This window comes from Solanum pennellii, chromosome 11, assembly GCF_001406875.1.
Source record: "Solanum pennellii chromosome 11, SPENNV200".
In the NCBI taxonomy this organism is placed as follows: domain Eukaryota; kingdom Viridiplantae; phylum Streptophyta; class Magnoliopsida; order Solanales; family Solanaceae; genus Solanum; species Solanum pennellii.
The window spans coordinates 51,393,056-51,416,506 of NC_028647.1; the positions used below are offsets into that span (position 1 = coordinate 51,393,056).

The 23,451-nt window shown below is 35.9% G+C and overlaps 1 protein-coding gene across 1 annotated transcript; it reads right to left on the bottom strand.

Moving 5' to 3' along the window:
• Window positions 1–1,150: 1,150 nt before the first annotated feature.
• On the bottom strand, window positions 1,151–23,011 carry LOC107004298 (exocyst complex component SEC10b-like). Its single transcript, XM_015202524.2, has 24 exons — window positions 22,943–23,011; window positions 22,616–22,861; window positions 22,462–22,536; window positions 22,006–22,107; window positions 21,657–21,707; window positions 21,445–21,550; window positions 19,854–19,973; window positions 18,240–18,331; window positions 17,893–18,058; window positions 17,733–17,809; window positions 17,318–17,416; window positions 17,139–17,229; window positions 16,212–16,297; window positions 15,548–15,724; window positions 14,501–14,554; window positions 13,072–13,200; window positions 12,878–12,970; window positions 12,643–12,789; window positions 12,356–12,453; window positions 12,043–12,127; window positions 11,305–11,363; window positions 7,036–7,134; window positions 6,868–6,951; window positions 1,151–1,500 (listed from the first exon to the last, which is right to left on the bottom strand). Exons 1-24 carry the CDS (start codon window positions 23,009–23,011, stop codon window positions 1,431–1,433), a joined length of 2,475 nt encoding a protein of 824 aa, XP_015058010.1. The 3' UTR covers window positions 1,151–1,430.
• Between the last annotated feature and the right edge of the window lie 440 nt (window positions 23,012–23,451).

The window sequence follows — 23,451 nt, forward strand, 5'->3', positions numbered from 1 at the left end:
ATTTGTTCTTCTCATAGCTAGTTTGAAGGTTGTAAAAAATAATATTGTCTGACAATTATCTACCTTGATCCAATTATCCAACAATTCAAGGGTATAATTGAAAAAAAATAAAGAGTTTTAATCCAAACACAAGATGTGGTGAGAAATAATGAACCAAATACTTAATAAAAGTAAACCCCGTATTGTTAATCTCTGCATTACTAATCCCTACATTACTAATTATTCTATTACTAATTCATGTGTTATTAATCTTTGTACCAAACGAGCATAGTGTAAGCAAAAAATGATGGGAGAGAGCCCAAGGGGAAGAAACGCCCCGGCTATATATGAAGGGAGTTCCTCGAAAAAAATATGTGCAAGCATATATATGATGTGGATACACATCCAGGCAGATTGAAGCCTATGTGCAAGCATTTTTCATGACTTTGTTGATTTGGAATATTTATTTTATGTTATTTCACTATTATTTATTGTTAATGTTTTTTGTGTCATCACTCATCTCATATTTTGTGTTATTTTTTATTAAAAAATATCTTAAATAATTATAGTTTAATAAGACTAAATATATATTCTAAATATAAGTTAATTATATTTCTGTAATTAATATATTATCAGAAAAACTCGAGGTCGAAAAATTTAAATTCTATTAATTTAATTTGATTTATAAATTTTAAAATACGATAAGAATATTTTAATTTGATATTTGAAAAACTCAACCAAATCAATCATGTATACCCCTAGTGTCTACTTATGTGCAATATACTTTTAAGATTCGAAATCATTTGCTAAAAGGAAGCAATCAAAACACCCTACACAAAAAGTATTTCCTTTAGTTGATAAAATTACAACTAGTCAATCACTACCCTTCTTCTAAAATAATTAATTAATACCTTATAATTTTCAGTGCCTCAAATAGTAATACATCAATGTAATTTTACTAGTGAAGTTTGAAAAAGGGACCTTGTGAAATAAAAAGGTAAATAACTGGTCATTTGAAACTTTTCATTATGAAGAAATTGATGATAGCTACTGTTCAAACTTAGCCTACTTTTGTACCTGCATACTGAAGAGGAAGGAGAAGCAAAAGAAGGGAAGACATAGCAGCTTTTTTTCTGAGGTTTCAAACACAGCCAGACCCATAATAAGCAGGGAAACCACTGTCCGACCCATAACAAGTCTTAATAGGTGTGAAGAATGTGTATTTTTTGGCAAGTGCAAAGAGTTTCCGCATAGGAAAAGATACATCATTATACCAAGAAAAAACTATATCTTTCTTGTCGATCATTAACAATATAGCAAAAATCTTCCCCATATTTTCCAGTTCAGAAATATAAAGATCCAATATGAGATGGAAGAGCTTTGCCATATATATAGGCTACAAGTACAAAGGGATTGTTTATCTTGAGGATGTAATTTCTGATGCAACTAAGCTAACTCCACAAGGAGCTGAGCTTTGATGCAAGTTTTGCATTCTTGTAATCATCGCGGAGTTGAATAAACCTGAGTTTGCAGATAAAAGAAAGAATTCAGAAAACTATCCGCCTTAAACTTGTACAGCAGACAACCTTAAACAATATACAAGTTATTCAACCTTTTGTTACATTACTATTCAGAAAGAAAAAAATTAGTTATTAACAAAACCGAAGTGTGTTGGGAAAAACACGGATAAACACAAAAATATATATGGTAAAAGTAATGTAAATAAAATGAAAAAATAATGACACCAAGAATTTTACGTGGAAAACCCTTCTAAATAAGGGGGGAAAAACCCCGGGTCAAGAGGAGCAACTGATATTACTATAGTAAGAAATTTTACACTGTGTAGTCACGAATACAATACTCAAAGTCACTACCATACACTCATAAGGAAAAACACTCCTTTGGTTTCCACCTTACTAAAATATCGCTCACACTCTATTTTTCTTCATAGACTATTTTTCTTCTATAATCTATGGAATACCTCACTTTGCTCTCAAAATGGTTTTTCTCTCTAAGTTGGTGTGTTCTACAAATGAGCAAGAATTCTTTATTTATAGAAGGATAAAACCACGCCTATGTCACTAATGACGTAGGTAAATATAGCAAAGTCAAAAACGGTTACAAATCTTACCAATTTGTCAACCACCAAACCTTTTATTTTCAACTCCAATTACTATTCCTTTTTAACAATTGCTTGTAGCAATGAATAGCTAAAGTTGACCAAAAATGGTATGGATTCAAGAAATCTCCCCCTCCAGTCCCATTTACTGGAAGAAGGTATCTTCATCTTCTTCAGAGAGAGCTCATACCCACAAGTTTTTTGAATAACTGGAACTTGTCTTTCGATATCGTCTTGTTCAGCATATCTGAAGGATTTTCACTTGTGTGGATCTTTTTGATGTGAAATGATTCACTCTCCACTTCCTCACGAATCCAATGATATCTGACATCGATGTGTTTTGTTCTTGCATGGTACATGGAGTTCTTACTCAAGTCTATTGCACTCTGGATGTCACAATAGACAATATACTTCATCCGATTCAAACCAAGCTCTTGAAGAAATTGCTTTAGCCATATCATCTCATTGCTGGCTTCAGTAGCCGCAATATACTCAGTTTCAGTTGTAGATAGTGCAACACACTTCTGCAACTTCGACTTCCATGATATAGCTCCCATGAAAAAGTAAACAAATATCCAGTGGTGGATTTTCTGTTATCAAGGTCACCTACCATATCAGCATCGGTATAGCCTTTCAAAATTGGATTTGATGCTCCAAAACACAAGCATTCATCTGAGCTTCCTCTAAGATACATGAATATTCACTTCACAGCTTCCCAATGCTCCTTTCCTGTATTGTCGAGAAATCTGCTGACAATACCAACTGCGTGAGCAATATCAGGTTTAGTGCATATAACATTGCATACATTAGACTTCTGACGACGGAGGAATATGGAACTTTGGCCATGTTCTCTTTTTCCTCCCTAGCTGTAGGACACATCTTCTTGCTCAACTTCATATGACCAGCAAGAGGTGTACAAACAGGCTTAGCATTCTTCATATTGAAGCGCTCTAGTACACGTTCAATGTACTTCTTCTGGGACAAATAAATTTTCCTTTTATCTCTGAGACGAGTAATTCTCATGCCCAAAATTTGCTTGGCATCGCCCAAGTCTTTCATAGAAAAAGACTTACACAACTCTTTCTTCATCTCGTCAATCTTGGAAGTATTCTTGCCCACAATCAACATATCATCCACATACAGCAAAAGGATGCTAAATCATTCTCAAAAAAATTTTGTACAAATACACAATGATCTGAAGAAGTCTTCTTATAGTCTTGCTCCTCCATAACAGATTCAAACTTCTTGTACCACTGTCTAGGAGCTTGCTTTAGGCCATATAGACTCTTTCTGAGTTTGCTCACAAAATTTTCTTTACCATCTACTTTGAAGCCCTCATCTTGTTCCATATAAATCTCTTCTTCTAGGTTACCGTGAAGGAAAGCCGTCTTCACATCCATCTGCTCAATCTCTAAACTAAGACTAGCAGCCAAACCTAGAACTGTGCGAATCGAGGACATTTTCACAACAAGAGAAATTTTTAAGTCAAAGCCAATACCCTTCATTTGACCAGATCCCTAACAACCAATCTAGCTTCGTATCTGGCCTTCAAGTTGGGTTCTTCAACTTTAGCTTTGAACACCCATTTGTGCTTCAAAGCCCTCATGCCCTTAAGATATTTTACCAACTCATAAGTGTGGTTCTCATGCAAAGACTTCATCTCATCTTGCATGGCTTCAATCCAATGATCATTGTGCTCATCTTCCATGGCCTCCTCATAACATTCAGGTTCTCCCCCGTCAGTGAGTAACACATACTCATTGGGTGAATAAAGGGAGGAAGGAAACCATTTTCTTGTGGACCTCCGAAGCGGAATATTTGATTCGTCCACAACTTCATGAGCAACATGATCATCAATAACAATATCATTGTTATTATCAACACTAACATGTTGATGAGATACATGATTCTGGGCGTCATAATGATTATCAAGCCCAACAACATCATGCACACTTGTGTGAGGAACGTCATCATGATGAACTATACCATCAAAACTTGAACATTCTACCTTCTCCGCTTTGTCAATATCTTCAATTATTTGCTTCTCCGTGAAAATAATATCACGGTTTCTCACAAATTCATATAGCCTGTAACCAAATTCATCAAGGTCATATCCAATGAGGATGCACTGCCTTTTCTTGGCATCTAACTTTGACCTCTCATCTTTTTGCACATGTACAAAGGCTTGCAACCAAATACTCTCAAATGGTCATAGTAAACATCCTTTCCATACAAACACTATTTGGTACATCACTTTGCAAAGCAACAGCAGGAGATAGATTAATAACATGTGCAGCGGTCAATAAAGCCTCACCCCAAAATGAGTTCGGCAACTTTGCTTCAGAAAGCAAACATTAAGCTGAGGAGTCTTTGGAGGAGTCTTCTGGTGTCTAATACCTTGATGCTTGCAGTATTCGTCAAATGGTCCACAATATTCACCACCATTATCAGTACGAATACATTTCAATTTCTTATCAGTTTCTCTTTCAACTGAAGCCTGAAACTGCTTGAAGACACCTAACACTTGGTCTTTAGTCTTCAAGACATAGACCCAAGCAATCATCAATGAAAGTGACAAAGAAGAGTGCACCCAATGTTCTTTGTCTTCATTGGACCACATAAATCAGAGTGCCCCAACTCAAGCAACTCTGTCTTTCTCGAAGGAGGATAATCCTTAAAGAAAACTCTATTTTGTTTACCGGCCAAGCAGTGCTCACAATTTTCTAATTTAGCACTTTTGAAATTTGACAAAAAATTCTTCTTGGCTAGGACATTAAGTCCTTTCTCACTGATGTGGCTACGTCTCTTGTGTCATAACGTTGAGGGTTATAGCTCTCAACCGCATTCTCCATATCATCACAAGCATATGTCGTAGTCTAGTATAGACCACGACTTTGTTACCACGAGCCACAACTAAGGAACCCTTAATGAGCTTCCATTTTCCATCACCGTTGGTACTAACATATCCTTCATCATCTAAAACACCACAGAAATTACGTACAAACAAACATCAGGAGCATGTTTCACATTGTTCAAAACTAGTTTAGTTCCAACACTAGTTTCCAAACAAATTGTACTAATACCAACCACCCTAGAAACAGTCTCATTACCCATACTCAAGGTTCCAAAATCACCAGGAGTATAGGAAGAGAAAAAATCCTTCCTTTGTGTCACATGAATGCGGCACCAGTGTCCACAACCCAGCTTGACTCATCACAAGCAATATTTATCATATCCTTCATCAAGGACAGTAACAAGATCTTCGATGGTAACAGTGGCTTGGCAATTTTCATTGCCATATTCTTTAGTTATCTCTTTAATTTTGTTTTCCCTGTTCAACTTCCTGCAGAACTTCTTTGTGTGCCCTTTCATGCCACAATGATAGCACTCAATATCCTTAAGTTTGCATTTGAATTTGCTCCTATTTTTTTCTCTGTACTGAGAATCACGAATTTTGTTTCTCCCTATGGGGCCAGTTATCAGGAGATCCGACGAAGAAGACCCTTGACTTTTCTTCTCATCTCTTCGTTCAAGACACTACTCTTGGCAGAATCTATAGAGATCTCACCATTCGGAGCAGAATTTGACAATGAAGTTCTGAATGTTTCCCAAGAGTCTGGTAGGTAATCAAGTAGTTGGTTCATGATCCCCTGAAAATTGTTCAGATGGTCTCAGAGAACCATCATGATACTTTAAATTCAACATCTGCTTTTATTAAGAACATTTTGTTATTTCCAGTCTTCCGAGCATACAAACTTTCAAGATGCTCCCATAGGGTTCGAGTATGTGTCTCCCCAGAAATATGGTTCAACACATTATCGTCGATCCATTGCCTAATGAATCCACAAACATGTATGTGCAACAGATTCCACTCTTCATCTGCTTTATTATAAGGTTTACAGTGGTAAATACTGGTTTGTAAAATTTCTTGACATAAAGAAGATCTTCCATTTTCCCCTTCCGAATGGCATAATTAACACCATTCAAAGTAACCATTCTACTTGTGTTGACTTCCATTGTTTTTTCCCCAAATAATATTGTTATCGCAAATCAAAGTAAATCTTTTCTGATGTGGAAGTTCAGACTGTGATGCAACCACAGAGCATACTCAGACTCTGATATCAGTTTGTCGGGAAAAACACGGATAAACACAAAAATATATATGGTAAAAGTAATGTAAATAAAATGAGAAAATAATGAAACCAAGAATTTTACGTGGAAAGCCCTTCTAAATAAGGGGGAAAAAATACGGGTCAAGAGGAGAAACTGATATTACTATAGTAAGGAATTTTACACTATGTAGTCATGAATACAATACTCAAAGTGACTACTATACACTCAAGAAGAACAACACTCTTGGTTTCCACCTTACTAAAATATCGTTCACACTCTATTTTACTTCACATACTATTTTTCTTCTATAGTCTATGGAATACCTCACTTTGCTCTCAAAATGGTTTTTTTCTCTAACTTGGTGTGTTCTACAAATGAGCAAGAATGCTCTATTTATAGAAGGATAAAATCATGCATGTGTTACTAATGACATAGGTAAATATAGCAAAGTAAAAAATTATTGCATATCTTACCAATTTGTCAGTCACCAAATCTTTTATTTCAACTCCAATTATTATTTCTTTTTAACAATTGCGTATATCAATTGAATAGATAAAGTTGACCAAAAAATGGGATGGATTCAACAAAGTAGACCTTTCACTTGAACACATTCATAACACAAAAAAAGAACATGAATATGTAAACATCTTAGTCACCTTTGAGCATCTTTCTTAATGCTTGGAGTTCCCTCAAACAACGGGCCTAGACTTTCAGGAGCAACAATAAACACATTCGCTATGCTGAAGCAAGAGTCAAAATAGGAAACATTAGAGGAAATTATATTTTGTATGAGGCCTAAAATTTCGAGAAACCTTGCAACTTACATTCCAAGTTGTTCAAATTTCTCGTCAACCTGAGGGGCATTGAAACTACGAACAAACTCTCCATATTCTGTTATGTCACGCTTCAAACGCAAGCCTCCACTGCAAAAGTCAGAGAAAATTTCGTTAGATGAAGCAACTTTCAATATATGTGCATTACAAATAGGGGAATTTAACTAAATGTCAAACCAGATACCAAGCACAAACTTGTACGTTTTATGTTTCTCTAACCATTGATAGATGTTGGTTTTAATCCAGAGTGCTTTCTGTAGAAATAGGGGCACGGCAGTGAAAAAAAAAGGATACTCAGAAAATAAAGGAATTTTGGGAGAGTTTCTAGGCTCTCGAATGTCTAGAAAGGTTGTGATCTTTCTGATTATATAACTAAGTTCATTATTGTCTTAGGATGTGATTTATCATATTAGTAGTGTACTCGTGATTGTTGTAATATCAGTGAATCTAGTGTGAAACACCAGTTATTTGTTCCTTTATTTTGTATTTCATCAGTAAGGTCTATCAAATTGGTATTAGAGCAGTAACGTTCAGGGATGGTGAGTAGAATGGAGGGACGAGTTGAACAAGTGGAGACAAATTTTACAGGGGTAAGAGAAGATATCAGAAAACTGGAAGGATTGTTTCAAGAAATGACAGATACTCTTGCTAGAATCGAAGCACAAGGGAGAACTATGATGGCAGAAGCATCCCCTTCTCAAACCAGATCTGTCGGAAATCAATAAGAGAGAAGCAATGTCAACTGGGTTGGAGAAAAAGATGGGAAGAAGTTCCAGAATTTATAACTACCAGTTTTTTGAAGGAGAGGATCCTTTGGGATGGATTTCCAAAGTTGAGCGATATTTTACCATGAATGAAATTACTGAAGCGGAAAGATTACAAGCAGCAGGTGTTTGTTTGGAAGGAAAAGCCTTAAATTGGTATTATTGGATGGAATCTCGAAAACAAATGTTAACCTGGGAGGACTTCAAAAGAGAGTCGTTGAACCGATTTCATCATTCTCAAAAAATCAATCAATATGTTGTCTTAATGGGGTTGAAGCAGGTTAGCACAGTTACCGTGTTTCGTGAAGAATTTGAAAAGGTCTCAGCATCTATGAAGGAAGCATCTGATGGAATGTTATCTGGAGTATTTTTAAATGGGCTGAAAGAGGAAATTTGAGCAAAAGTGATGTTGTTTCAGGCTCAAACCTTGAGGGAGATAACGGAGATGGCTCAAAAGGTGGAGGATCAAAATTATGTTTTGCAGGAAGTACAAGGTTTCAAATTTGATCAGGCAGAGGAAGTGCATGTAATAAACCAGTTGGGTTTAGACCCAATTATCCTCGAGTTGCAAACATTCTTGAATCTCTTGACTCAAGAGCCGGAGTAGCAAGTCGTAACACTGATTCACTAGTGCATACTACCACAAAGTCGACTAGCTTCAACGGGACTGCAGTAGCAAAGTATAAAGGACAATTCAAAAGGTTGTCTGATTCAGAATTTGCCCGAAAAAGAGAGTTAGGGTTATGTTTCAGATGTGATGAAAAATTTGGCCCTAATCATCGTTGTAAAAATAGGAAGCTTAACCTATTGATTATCTCAGAGGCACCCAACACTGATGAAGACGAAACAGAGGAATTCTTTGAGTCTACAGGAGAAGATGTAGTTGAAGGAGAAATGAAATGTACTATGATGGTGTTGATATGAATTCAGTTGTGGTCCTTACAGGAGGTAGAACAATGAAACTTGTGGGGAAGATTCATGGACACGATGTGATAATTTTGGTCGATAGTGGAGCTACCCATAATTTTATATCATCCACCCTCGCTCATCATCTGCAATTACCTATTAAGAAGACCAAAGGATTTGAAGTAACAATTGGTAATGGTCAGCAGGTTTGTGGGAGTGAAGTATGCAAAAAGGTAAGGATAGACGTGCAAGGAGTCCAAATCAACCAACAATATTTTCTATTTGAATTGAGGGGAATTGATGTGGTATTAGGGAGGGAATGGTTAGCCACATTAGGAAAGATGAGGGTGAATTGGAAACTTTTTACCATGAAATTCAAAGATGTAGGAAGATTGGTGTCACTTCGAGGGGGTCGGTCCAGAGATGGTTCGAACAGTAGTGTCACTGAAACCCATGACTAATTTCTTAACGAAAAGAAACCAAGGATTTCTGGTCGAGATGAATCAGGTAACAATAACAAAAGATGTAGCAGCTGTATTCATTAAGGAATTGGTTAAATTGCATGGATTTCCTAAGTCTGTTGTGTCTGATCGTGACCGTGTGTTCATAAGCCTCTTTTGGAAGGAACTATTCAAGCTAGCAGGCACTACCTTAAGGTATAGCTCTTCTGATCATCCAGAAACTGATGGGCAAACAAAAGTTGTGAATAGGAGTTTAGAAACATATCTCCGTTGTATGGCCGGAGAAAATCCTAAAGAATGGTCCCACTGGTTATCTTGGGCTGAGTATTGGTTTAACACATCCTTTAATAGATCTCCAGGTATGACACCCTTTAAAGCATTATAGGGAAGGATCCATCATCAATTTTTCACATGAATGACACTACTTCAGCGGTTGAATAAGTAAATGAGCAGGTGCGTACTAGAAATCTGATCTTAACCGAACTCAAAGAACATTTGTTACAAGCACAACAAAGAATGAAGAATCAAGCTGATCGACATCGTAGAGAACTGACTTTTGAGATTGGTGAAGTAGTATATCTCAAACTTCGGCCCTACAAACTACGTTCTTTGGCTATGAAGATCAATGAAAAACTCAGTCCCCGTTTTTATGGTCCTTAAAAGATTCTGGAAAAGATTGGTCCCGTAGCTTATCGGTTGGAGTTACCAGTTGGAACACGCATTCATTTAATGTTTCATGTTTCACAGTTGAGATAATGCTTGCTTCGAACAACTTCTGCTCAAAACCGACCTCCATTTCTTACCCAAGAATTGGAGCTTCAAGTTGAGCCTGAGGCAGTGAGACAGATCAGGAAGCTAATTAATGGAAAATTGGAAGTGCTAATCAAGTGGAAGAACCTATCAGACTTTGAGAATACTTGGGAGGAATATGCAATCATCGATCAATAATTTCCTGACTTTCACCTTGAGGACAAGGTGATTCTTATAGGGAAAGGTAATGATGTGCCTCAAGTTATAAAAACTTATTCCAGGAGACCAAAATAAACAAGTAAGAAACTTAGTAACTGTCATGAGACAGTTACACATTTAATGGGTGGTTTTTCCTTTAGAAATAGGGGCAGGGCAGTGAAAAAGAAGGATACTCAGAAAATAAAGGAAAGGAATTCTGGGAGAGTTTCTAGTCTCTCGAATGTCCAGAAAGGTTGTGATCTTTATGATTATATAACTAAGTTCATTATTGTCTTAGGATGTGACTTATTATATTAGTAGTGTACTCGTGATTGTTGTAATATCAGTGAATCTAGTGTGAAATAGCAATTCTTGTTCCTTTATTTTGTATTTCAGCAGTAAGGTCTATCACATTACTGATCTGTTCATATTCTAAAACATTGCCTTGCTTTATTATCTCCTCAGTCGAAGACTTTTATTTCTTGAAACTACAACGACTTTATGCTTGTGCTATCCCTTCAGATGAAAAAATTGATGCCCCAATTATCAGAGTGCATATAACTCAAAGTACATTTCATTTTATGCTCTAGAGCTAAAATCAAGCCTTTTATGTTCTCCATATATATGCACTGCTCACATGAATCCATTTTCATGTAATCTAACACAAATAGGTCTTGTCATAACTTTCTCACGAATATGCTAACATTTAACTAAAAATAACTTTAGTTTTATGATCTAGTGCAAAAACCAGCATTTTTATGTTTGTTTATACTTGCAATGCTCTCAGGAATCTATCTTTCCTGCAATTTGACCACAAAGAAAATGATTTTTCAGTTTCGGATGTGAAGGGAAGGCTTAGGCTTATTAAGGTCAAAGGCTTCATTTGTGAGGAAGTGAATGGATGTGTGATCGATTTGTTTTTCCCTTCTAACTGATCTACTGTGTGTCACATTGCGCTATTCATATAGGAAGAAGGCCAAGTCCTTGCTTGTTCGACAAAGTTAGGTCTTTTCTTGCTTATATGCCTACCATCATATACCACAATTATCTTAGAATTAGACATAAATGATTTGGCAATAGCTGCAATACCTGTACCAGTCAACCTTGATATATCTAGAAACTACTATAATTTCTTCTGTTGCTGCTGCTACTAAATCGAATGAACTAGAGAAAGGAATTACCTAGGATTAAAAGTGAACTTCTGCCAATGGTTAAGCAACCCCTTGTGCAAGCGATTCCCCTATAAGAACATTTTTAAAATAGACAAACATAGTATCAATATAAGAAATTCTGGCAAAGAAAACTAAATACAGAATCAATAAGTTGCAGATAATTTAGACACCACTGAATAACCCGACACGACAGAAATACATAGCACTAAAATGGATGCAGAGACAAGTTTCAATTTCTTCCTACCATTTGCACAACAAATGTGTGTATGCACAAACTAACCATGTGTATATTCTTAGCAGATCAATATCATGGGTGGTTTTGTTAATTGGTGATCTTTGAGAGTTACAGGCTAGGACATGTGTAAAGGTAAATTCAGTTGATTATACAATTTCGAACAAGCTACCGAACAATTTCCAGAAACAGAACTCTCTGAAACTATAAAAATGACCGATTGGGTCAAGGATCAGTTATCGTGCGTCTAGAAACAGCATTAACCTGGGAAATTTCAAGAAGATAACTTTACCTAACAGATAAAAAAGAGAAGTGATAGATCTGATAGAATGCCTTTAAGAATACGAAGCGATGGGTTTCTTTGTCTCGATTGTAAATACTTTTGATAGCACTTTCTTGGTGCTATCTATAACACACTCAACCTTTCGTGGGAAAAAAGATACTTTAGAGAAGATTTGCGGCATCAAGGTTTCGGACGAAAAATAATAGTGACAGCAATAAGAACAGTAACATACCAGTTCAGTCAGGAAGGCTTGTTTGTTAAGCCCTTCCAGTCCAGTGAAAGCCGACTCAAGCACACGGGAAAGGTATGCAACAGCACTGGTTGTAGATATAATATTAGTATACCGGTAAAATGAAAATAAATGATTGCCAAAAAAGACGTAAATTCCAAAGATCTTAAAATATACTACGCCAGATATAAAGAGTAAAGCAATCACAAGATCAACTGAAATTTCATACTTGGATATGTTCTTGATGTTTCAAGAATACATCTTTCTATAAAAAAGACTAACATATGTGCATCTTCTAATTAATATAGGGATTCACCATGCACAAGCACTTGTTGGCCGATGGTCAGGGATAATGCCATCATCAGGTGATCGATAATCTGTTGCCTTTTGTTCAGTTGACAGTAGCCTTTCTACCTGAAAGCAGTCAAAGGGGAACATGATGTCAAACCAAATGTTTGGTTTTAGAGGACAGATGAAAGAGTTGGATATCATTAAGTGGCTGGTAAAAGTGACCAATGAGATACTTTGCCTAGGGAGGATAAGTGTCCCACATATAGCACTTAAGAAGCCTATACAGAAGAATAAATATTCTAAATCACAAACCTCTGCTATGACAGTTTCAATGCACTGTTGAAGCCCCTTACAAGCAACACTTTCTGCACGTGACATAGCTGTTGCCATTTCTTCACTGGAAGCAGCATGAGCACCATCCACAGGAAGTAAACGCCGCGATATGGAGTTCACAAAATACTAAAGGAAACCAGGAGTTAAGTGCAATTGAGTTAAAGCTACATCTACATAAATTTAAATTGACTCCACTGGCATCAAAACAACCCACTTGCTGCAAAATAGCCACACTGCTTCCACAACGTTGCACAGATGCCATGAAAGATTTGAAACTGCTTTCACCAGCAGCTGCTGCATTTTCTGCCTATATAAAACCAATCATACAACAAGACAGCTGGTCGCTTAATATTTAGATGTATACAAAGTACAAAACTCTAGATCAAAAGAAAAGACTGGAATAATTACGGCAGAAACAGCTGCTGCAGCAACTCTTCGGCTAACACTAGTTCCCAGCAAGTGTTTTTCCCTCAAGGCAGCAGCCTCAGTAAGGCCTTCTCTGGCTCTTTCAAGACCTCCTATTATGTATTGACTGACCTGCAAAAGTCTAGAGTGAGAAAAACAATTGTACCATAACTACTGTTACGCCTCTTTCCAAATTAGTAGGGTCTGGTAAGATGGAACCTCAGTAACAACTCAGCTCTATTTGTCCTGTTTCATTACCCAATAATTTGTCCTAAAGGGGTTATCAAACGACTAGTGATCCTTTAAACCATGTACTTATTTGTGCATCAAAATATAATTTCTACCCGAACTAAAAGGATTCTTGTCAAACACCAGACCTGTTGTTAGTGAACCCAGGATAAGGACAACAATGTAAGTGTTCCACTAACAAACACCAGACCTGTTGTTAGTAAACCCAGGATGAGGACCCAATGTAAGTGTTCCACTAACAAATACCAGACCTGTTGTTAGTGAACCCAGGATGAGGACCCAATGTAAGTGTTCCACTAACAAATTTATTCATTTTGTGGACATGTTGACGCTTGGAGGCTAAACATTGCGTCCATATATAATTACAGATTTCATTAACATTCTGGAGAACTTACCTTTTAATTTGGTAAGTATCCTCTGAACGCATAGCACAGCCTTAACATTTCTCTATTCCAGTGAACCTATTTTAATTCTGTCGTGCAACTTCATCTAGATGAATTGACTGCATAAAGTCATCTCACTCCTTTCTTCTTGTGTTGGCTAACTTAGAGTCTATATGATTTTTGGTTACTTCTACTTTTCCTAAGACCATTACTCTTGAGTGCTTCTCCATGGTTCAAACTTTTGGTTTGACTTTGCTTGTTTAGGGCTTTCGGCGATTAAAACAATAACTTCTGCAAATAACATACTCCATTGAATCCCATTTTGTATATTACTGATACACTCATTCATGACTAGGGTAAAAAAGTAATGTGCAACCAAAGATTTTGGGAGATTTGCTCGTCACCTCCCACTCTTATAACACCTGTCAAAGCTCTTTTATCCCACAATAAAGCAAAATGATATTACCAAAGTTTAATGTAATTTAGCTTTCATCATCGGAGATGTTTCTATACAAATGCTAGATATTTCCACAGGCAAAAGCAAACAGTGAAAATAGAACTCCTTATTCTGCATTAGAGATATTGCTTACATGAATTCTAAACATGCAGAAGACTATAGATATATATATACAGGCACACACACAAACACATATTTTAGATATATGTCACATAAGATATATATTGTACCTTCTATGAATTTCCTACTTGATTAATGCATGCTCCCAGTGACATGATGAAAGAACTAAACGACGGCAACAATTGAAACAAACTATAAATGTAAAAGGAGGTGATGAACTTACTTGGTCCAGAAGGCATGTGAAAATAGGTTTAATGCTAGCAGCAAGTGCAGCAGGCTGTATATAAGAGGTATAATCAATTAGCTAACCTTGTAGGTTTTTATCTACTAAAGTATAACAGTCAACAAATAGATCATCAAGTTAGGAGAATGGCCTAAAGACGTGTACCAGCGGCAGAAGACACTAAAAAAAGATAACTACAACATACTTGATTACTACAGGCCACATTGTAACTTTACTTGGCAAATCTGGTATACATTATTGAACTTATATTGAATCTAGTGGCAGTGCCTTCAGTTTAAAACAAACAGTAATAAGTTGTCAAGGAGAAAAGATAAGGATCAGATGTAGGCATGGAGAAGAATTCCATGATGTATATTTTGGACCGTTTGGCTAGAAAGAGATCACATGTGCTTCAAGAGAAATCAGATTCCTGTTTTGCCAAAAGTTGGAAGTCTTTTTACAAATAAAAGTTTTTTCTGTAGGATTACAGGTTGATGTGAAGGAATGGTTGTAAATGACATTGATACAGTACTGGATTTTGTCGATTGCCTACATTCTTAAGTGACAAATCTAGCTGTTTTGTATAAAATCAGAACAGTCTTGTTGCTGAGGTCTTCTGTATAAAATTTATATTACTTACTAAAGAAAGTATGGAGAAGATTCTTACTCCCTCTGTATGTATGTCAACTATAGCTCTTCAACTATTCAACTAACCTGTCTATGCAATAAATAATTTACTACTGTGCCAAGGGGAATCTCCGCATACATGATATCCAAAGTAGAGGAACTTATGCAATCACTACCAACAGTTATATGGATAAACATCTTTTCAATCTAAATTCTAATCTGACTAGCCTAAAGCATCTTTTTTAATAGAATAGGTCAAAAATTCTACTGGACTTGAAAACGAACATGATGTGAATGAATCTACTCCGGCACAAGCCTTGATACAATAACTAGTTCCTTTTGATTTTCCAGCCAAAGGAAAAAAACTGAGAGATGATGAAGGTACAGCTTCAGCAACATCTTGAAACATGTCATATATACCTGTAAGTAAAACAAACTGCATCTGGATATTGCTTCTTCGTTCCAACGAACAAACTCTGTTACCACAGTGACAAAAATTTCCGGGTTAGAAAGTACTATTGAAGCACCTTTTGAGCGTCCAATTGTCCCAGACGACTCAGAGCTGGATAGCTGACTTTCACTACGCAGTTCATCCATCTACAAATTAAAACAAGAGGTCTGTTCAAAATTGTTCAAGAGAAGGCCACCAGAATGATATGTTATAGGTGGAACTCTTTCATAAACATCTATAAGTTCAGAAAGTTGTTGGGCATCTATTGTTACAATAACATTGTGGACCTTCAATATTGTTGAACGCTCTCCAGAAGCTGGTAGCCTTGTCAGCTAGTATACCAAATTTCATGCAAACTAAGTTTGATTTGGTAAGAGCCTATATGGAGCAAAGATTTTGCAATTTACATGGCACCTACTAGGTGCTTTGGAAAAGAAATATTTCAAGGTTCCCTAGAACCAGAAAATTGACAACCAATAAATTTTTTACTTCATTTAGGAGTTCTGATTGTTTTCATTGTGGAAATAGCTTCTTCCAAAACTTCCTTGTTTTACCTAAGCAATAGAGAGAAAGGAGTGCCTTAAACAGAAACTAGAATGATGAGACTGTTCAGAAGGAGAAATTGTCACAAACCTTAGCTTTGTAAAGTTGTTTAAGAGAGGCTTGCTCGCACTCTATGTATATATCTTTGTGTGGTAGAAACAACGATTCAGTCAAACCTGAACCAGATGAAAATGGAGATCACAAATATAATTGACATAAACAAAGCCAGTCCAACATATTATAAATGGAAATAGCCTATGGTCAAGACCATCTAGATTGACCTCGTGGTAAAAACAAAAGTGAGTATCTTCAAGAAACTGATTCTAGTACCCAAATGAACCATAGTAGTAAACCACAGTAAGTAACCTAACAGGACTAGAACGTTTTCTATAATATTTGGAACTGAAGTTAGATGTAGAAACAATCTTAGCAAATTACAAGAAACATAAAACTTCAAGATTTGATATAGACTCGCATGTATTTGTTGTTTCTCTTAAACAGGTAAAGGAGAAAAACGAGTCTACAATATTAATTGATCATTAATATCGGAAGCAGTACATGCTTCAACAACGGAAAAGAACAAAAGTTGGGTGTCAAGACTTCTCTTTTATTAAGAACCTGGCCTTCTAGCAATACCTAATACTCAAATTTCCTCAAGAATCTGTATTTCCCTCCCACTTTTGCTGAACACCCTGTCCTCCTTTATCTCTTCTTTTTAATTTCCTCTCTCCGTGAAGTGCATAATATGCCCATAATAGACAACTCTTTATTTCTTCAGAACCTTGTCATTAACTGTCGTAGTTGACAGATATTTCAGAATGAAGACTCATGAGGCTTATATCATGCATTTACATGTCTCTGTAAGGTAAATCCTTAAAATACCAGCATGTTCGCCAAATTAAGCAATCATATGCAGATCTTGGCACATTCCACCTCTGCTATATAGCACATTTATTACATTTAAACAACTATATTAAGGTAACAATGAGACGGCACAAAGGTTCATTTCATGTCTACCTTCAACATCCAAGTCACCACATCCGACACTTCGCAACTCCTTATCAAACTCTTGTGTCTTCTCATATGCGACAGCCAGCAATCTGAGATACTGAACATTCAAAGGCAACAAAAGAGTCAGCCAAAGGCCATATTTTCCTCTTCTGATAGAAATGAACAATCTCTGCAACATCACTTACTAATACAAGTCCGCCTTCTGCCATGGGAGGTGGGTTAACAAGAGATGGTTTCAGTAGGAGCTTCTCTAGAAGTTTTGGAACACGATCCTCCAAGACACGCTGTTCATAACCTCAATCTATTAGTTACCAGTTCCATAATTGCATTTTTTTGTGGAAACACTCACTCAATAAGCACTTTACTGGAATGGAAAATATCAGGCAGACAAATTGGAGGAAACTCAAGGCGATAGAAATTGTTTTTGTCTAAATTAACTGGTGCACGTCCACAGATATGTTATTCTTTATATGCATATATTGTTAAAGCTCTGCGACGACAAGCCAGAACTAGCTTTCTTTTGCTGCTGCTGCACCATCATACAAAAACAAGATAGACAATAACTACCTCAAGCACACCATAAGTAGTTATCAACCATACCTGAACTAATATCGACATTACATCTTTAGGGGAAGGGAAAACTGCTGCTATAGTGGCTGCTTCTTTTCGCACCGTGTCTGGAAGAAATATAATATGTTAAAATTCAAAAGGCATGCATTTAGAAGAGAAATGTTGTTTAATAAACTTCAACCAAAATAACCTGCAATTTCTTTAAACATTGAAGAAAGGCCATGAGCAACATTGCTAGGGCTGGGTTGGGCACCCTCATCACCAAGGACCAATTTAGCATCTGCATTCATCACCGCAATATCAAACATGGGACGTAATCCCACGTAGTGTTGCATGGCACTGGTACCCCTGTTAAACTGCTTGGAGAACGAATATGTCAAATTATGAAGTGTTCTTTTCAATAGAAAACACCAAGAATCAGGTTCAAATTCCAGAGAAAAGATAAAAACCTTTCACGTTATCCCATGTTTACAGGAAGTTTAATAGAGATTTAACATCAAGTACTTATGACAGGTCTACTGAAACAGCTTAATTTACCTGTGACAAAATTTTACCATATTCACCCATTGTAGACAAATCACGCTTCTGTGTAGCCGTATCAAATCGAGCTAATAATCTGTTTTCCAAGGCTAGCAGGTCACCAAATAAGAAGACTACTTAGAATGTCCTTTAAAATGAAAAAATGAATATGACATCACAGGAAAGACATAAAATAAATGTCAACCAAGAGCACATTAGCTAGCTAAAACCATCAGAAGAAAACAAAAGCTAGGCGTCCAAACAGCGAATGTAAAAATTGAGGACTATGTTTAGTACGTCTTTAGATCTTAAAATGCAGTACTATGTGCCCATATCAAAAAATCCATTTGAGACTACAGAGAAATTACACAACTAATGTTTACTATGATCAATTTTTACAAGTTAAAACAGAACTAGCTACTTTTCCCCGAGAAACTTTATGAAAATTAAAACGAGAAACCTGAGAATGAACTAAAGGTATTTGCAACTCTTTGCCCTTTTAAGGTATAGTCTTCTAATATGATATGCCGTATTTACATCATTGTGCAAAATTTTAGGAGTCAGAGCAATATGGTCATTGAAGGAGCTAGATCATAGCATTTTAGCATGCATTATTGCTCTTACTTAAACAACAGATGTTTAATTGGCCTCTTTCCTTGTTCTAATTATTCTTATGGATTCAGATGCACCAAATGAACATCCGTTTATCCCTTTATTAAGTTGTCCATACATCTTCCTAGATGAAAAAACAGTAAAGAGACATGAAAAAGAGTAAGAGATCGATGTTACAAGTTTCAAAGATATTGTGCCTGTTCATTGGTCTGAGACGTGCTTCATGCTGGACTACACACAGCATAAGGACCTCATGGCTCATAATTGAAAATCCTGTTGGTTTAAGTCTTGGGAACTTCTATTGATGTCAAACATGTTTTTCATACCAGACCAGAACATCATTGATGTCAAATAAAGATTAAAATTGAAAAGATTCCTCCCCCGTCCCAATTATATGACACTATTTCCTTTTTAGTTTAATCCCAAAAGGGACACCTTCTATATTTAGTAACAATTTGACTTGAAACGTATACCCTTAATGAGATGAGTCACACAAATATCTATGGCTTATTCTAGACAACACGTTTCAAAAGTCTTCGTTTCATTCTTAAGCTCCGGGTCCTATCAAACACCTTCCCATAAATTGGGACGGGGGGGCTAATTAGATGAAAAATTATTGTTTAGTGGTTCCATCTTCAAGATAGATCTCATGGGTAATAAAAAAGCAGGTCTTATTGCTTGGTGCCTGAACAGAAGAACTACCTAAGCAAGCAAAGCACTCAACCTGTTTTGCACCTAGAAATTTCTTAAGAAGTTTGTTGTAGAGTTGCCAGAAGGTTCTTAATGCTTCAGATCTTTCTACCAACAAATAACCTAATTCTGCTCTACTTTTTTTATCAACACAAGTTCAATCATATATTATGCTCCTCTAAAACTTCAGATTCTCCATTTCTCGGGGTGGTAGTTTGTGAAAAACTAGCTAGTCAAGAAGAACAGAAGTTTCAAACACAGCTTTAGAATAAATCCATGAGGAGCAGTAAAACATCAGTAGTTAAAGAAATAAGTAGTTCGCTGTTGTACCATTGCAGTACTCCTGGAGGTTTGTGATAGCAACTTCCAATCCTATATGTGAAGTTGCATTTCCAACAGCAGAGGAGACAGTTGTTTTTTGTCTTCCAATATCTTCATCAGCAAATGATCCTGCAAATTACTTAAATGTGATTATATCTGGGGAAAAATCATATTGTTACACAATTGAGGATGAAAACAGATTCTCTAAGGTGAAAGATATACAATTAATCACTCAAAGGCTTCTTTTTAAATGACAAAAAAAAGAAAATGTAAATGCAGGAACAAAAATTCTCTGTTGCCCCAATCCTCTAGACCAAGTACAGGAACCAGGATTAGATCATTGTTTTTAATGGTATAAAAAGGAGAAGCTAAATTAGTGGACGATTAAATGTCTTTGAATATCCTCGTCCATCGAAGGACTTGGTGAGAAGTTAATATTTTAGTGTACATATTGACAATTAGAACCAAAACCTTATGCAGTATCACCAATGGGAGATCAGACAGTTAATAGGAGAATAACTCAATAACCTGAAGCAACCCAGCGGTCAAGTTTCTCCGTCGGGTGTAACTCTCAGGAAATCCCACCACCCGTCCAGAAAAAGTAATAAGACAGAAATGACCCAACCTTGTATCAAGTATTCCCATTATGATAATTCTCCACAGGAAACTAGTAAAACATTTCAAAGTTATCAGAAGAAAAAAAATGAACCTAAAATTTTAAGTTCTCTTAATTATTTTTGGTGATGACATGATAGTAGTTAGATGTTACTGAAGAATTTGAGAAGAACAGTCTTATTTTGTATGTCGGTATGCCTTTACATCCCATGAGTAGGTTTATTAATTCAATAAATCCTATAACTAATTCAGGGACGTCAATCAAAGGAAATATTATATTCCTATAACTACTAATGGAAAAATAGTCGCCTAAAATCATGCTAATTGATTAACAGCATCAACACCTCGAAAGAAGCCAGAGGTACTGCTTAATCAGCTACTCTGAGGCTAGGTGAAACTGAAGAGCGTTAACCAACAAGGGAAAATACGAGAAGGAGAGAAAGAGAGAAATTCAGAAGCGGTAAAACGAAAATGATATGCCTTAAATCCGTAGGTAATAAATAGTATAGTTAAATAACGGTATGATAATGGAGTAAACGCTTAAAATGATTTTGTCATGACAGCATATCCTAATTTGCACCAACATGAGATAGATAAGTTGTCTGAGAGTCAGAAACACTGAGCTTTCTCAGGTAATAAATAGCTAAATGAGGAAGAATATTAATAATTGATAATTTTTTGAATGAAGGCATCTGATTCTTGGTGCAAGTGTAAAACGAAAATATTACACCGTTAATAATAAGAATGGACAAAATATCCCCCTTATTTTTTGTTGGCAAAGAAAGATCAGACGGAAACTGGAAAGCAGAAGTAAAGGAAAAAATTCAAGAGTGATAAGCAGGGTTATTACCTTTTGACCTGGTTGCAAGTTCTCTAGTTTGACCTTAGAATAGTCAGCTCAACCAAAGATAATAAAACAAAATTTGGCAAAGAATTTTCACATTTACAGTTCTGAGAATATCCAAGGAATGGTAATGAGCATTACTTAATTTCTGGGCAATAGAAGCAGCTTCAGCGACACGGTTATCATCAATGAATAAAGGAGAAAGTTGTGTCAGGTCTCCTGCACTTCTATTGAACTCCATCAAGTACTGTTTGAGGGAAGTCAATTTATTCCATCAATTTTTTTATAAAGAACACAGACGCAAAAAAAAAAGATCCATGAGTGAAATGACTTTTAGATGGTTACAAGTTTACCTTTATGAGCTCTATCGTCTGACTAGCAGATTCTCTCTGAGTATCTGCACTCTGACAGGAAACAAAGGTTATTAATGTACAAACTCAGTCTAAAATAACTTGAAAAACAGATTTATCTGGAGAAATTGAATTTTTTAGAAGAAATGTCTTTCTATTGTCTGCTCATTCTTTTAATGGACGAAGCACACTTAAGTCTGGAGTACCAAACTTCAATTGAAGATCAAGAACCAAATGTTACTTTCTTACTTATGTTACAACAGAAACAATCAGATAAAAGTAAACTAATTTCTTGTAATTACACTAGCAAAGACCTAAACAGTCTAAGTAATTAAGAAGAGATAGCATTTACCTGCAAGTGATCTCCTATTTTGGCAGCAGTATGACCGACACTTGATATACGTGAATCCAGACGTGCAAAGCTACCAAACAAACCATCTACACCTTTTTCCAGCTGCACATTTTCTAATACTCATAAAAGCTATGCTCAAGGCTTTCAACAGATCAATGTGAATAAAGAAGCTCCATTTAACACCAAAGATACTAAAGACGATTACAAGTATAACATAAGCAAAAGATGGCAAATGAAAAACCAAATGTCTATCCTGCTTTACCGAGACAAATGTATTAATCATATCAAGTGCATTTTCACATCATAGAATGTCATTTAAACCAGGTCATCATTTCATTCTTCGATTATTAAATATTAAATTCTAGTTCCATGACCCCATGCTCATCATCTCAAATAAAAACAAAGTTTCGCATTAAACTAATGATATATCTTATTATACAAAAACTACTTACTGACCTCAGCAAGTGTCTTACGGTGCTTCAAGTCTTGAACAGAAACTTCTTTTGTGAGATTGCTTAATTTTGCATCAACCTTAATAGCAAATCAGAGACAAAGGGGTTTTAGTTAAAAACTCTCGAGAATGAACAGTAGATATGACATAACGATATACCTGTCTTTTTTGTTCCACCAATTGTGAACTAGAATTCTTAAACAGAGATAACAAGGCATCAACTTCAGGAAACAATGGGCTTGAAAGTAACTTTCCTGCATTTGACATTGATGGTGCCCTCATATGCCCATTCGATATTCCATCAATGTTGCCATGACCTTCTAATGAATCTACTTCTTTTTCGAGACACAAAGGCAATACCTCAGTTACCAAATTACCAAACGTATCATCAAATGAAAAATCACCCTGCATTAGACACACATTCAACATGGCTATTTTAACAAATTACTACTATAATTATGTTGCATTGTAAATAATGATCATCACCTTGAAATCATCTACATCAAGAGCAAGTGGAGTACGGTTGGACTGTGCTCCGTCTCTAATCTCTTTCATGACTAGTACAAATATGGATTAAGAAAAATGTCAAAACCCCATTTCCAATTTTAATAATAACTAACCTATAATTAGCCTATAAATACATATACACTAGTATGTAAAAATCATTAAAATAACTTCATTTTTTATTCTTACCTTACTGAGTGTAATGTAAATCTTCTTCTTCAATAACAACAATTGCTGCAGAGTAAAACAATGTGTAGAAATTAATTGAATCTACAAAAAAGTTACGAGTCTTGCGGTATTTCTAATACTATTTCAAAAAACCATTGAAAACCTCCCACGTGTTTATATAAATTTAAGGTGTTTCGCTTATCAAGGAGCAAGTTTGGATGTCTCCAAATATGGGGCAAATCTTTAATTATATTTTAATAAAATAACATAATCTATATTTATATTTTTTTTGGGAGACATCTATATTTATATTACTTTAAAAG

Coding starts and splice junctions, on each gene's coding strand:
- LOC107004298 (XM_015202524.2), bottom strand. CDS start 23,011: ATGAAAGAGATTAGAGACGGAGCACAGTCCAACCGTACTCCACTTGCT. Junction 14,555..15,547: donor GCAGTTTGTTTTACTTACAG/GTATATATGACA, acceptor TCTTATATACAG/CCTGCTGCACTTGCTGCTAG. Junction 6,952..7,035: donor AAATTTGAACAACTTGGAAT/GTAAGTTGCAAG, acceptor CTCTTGCTTCAG/CATAGCGAATGTGTTTATTG.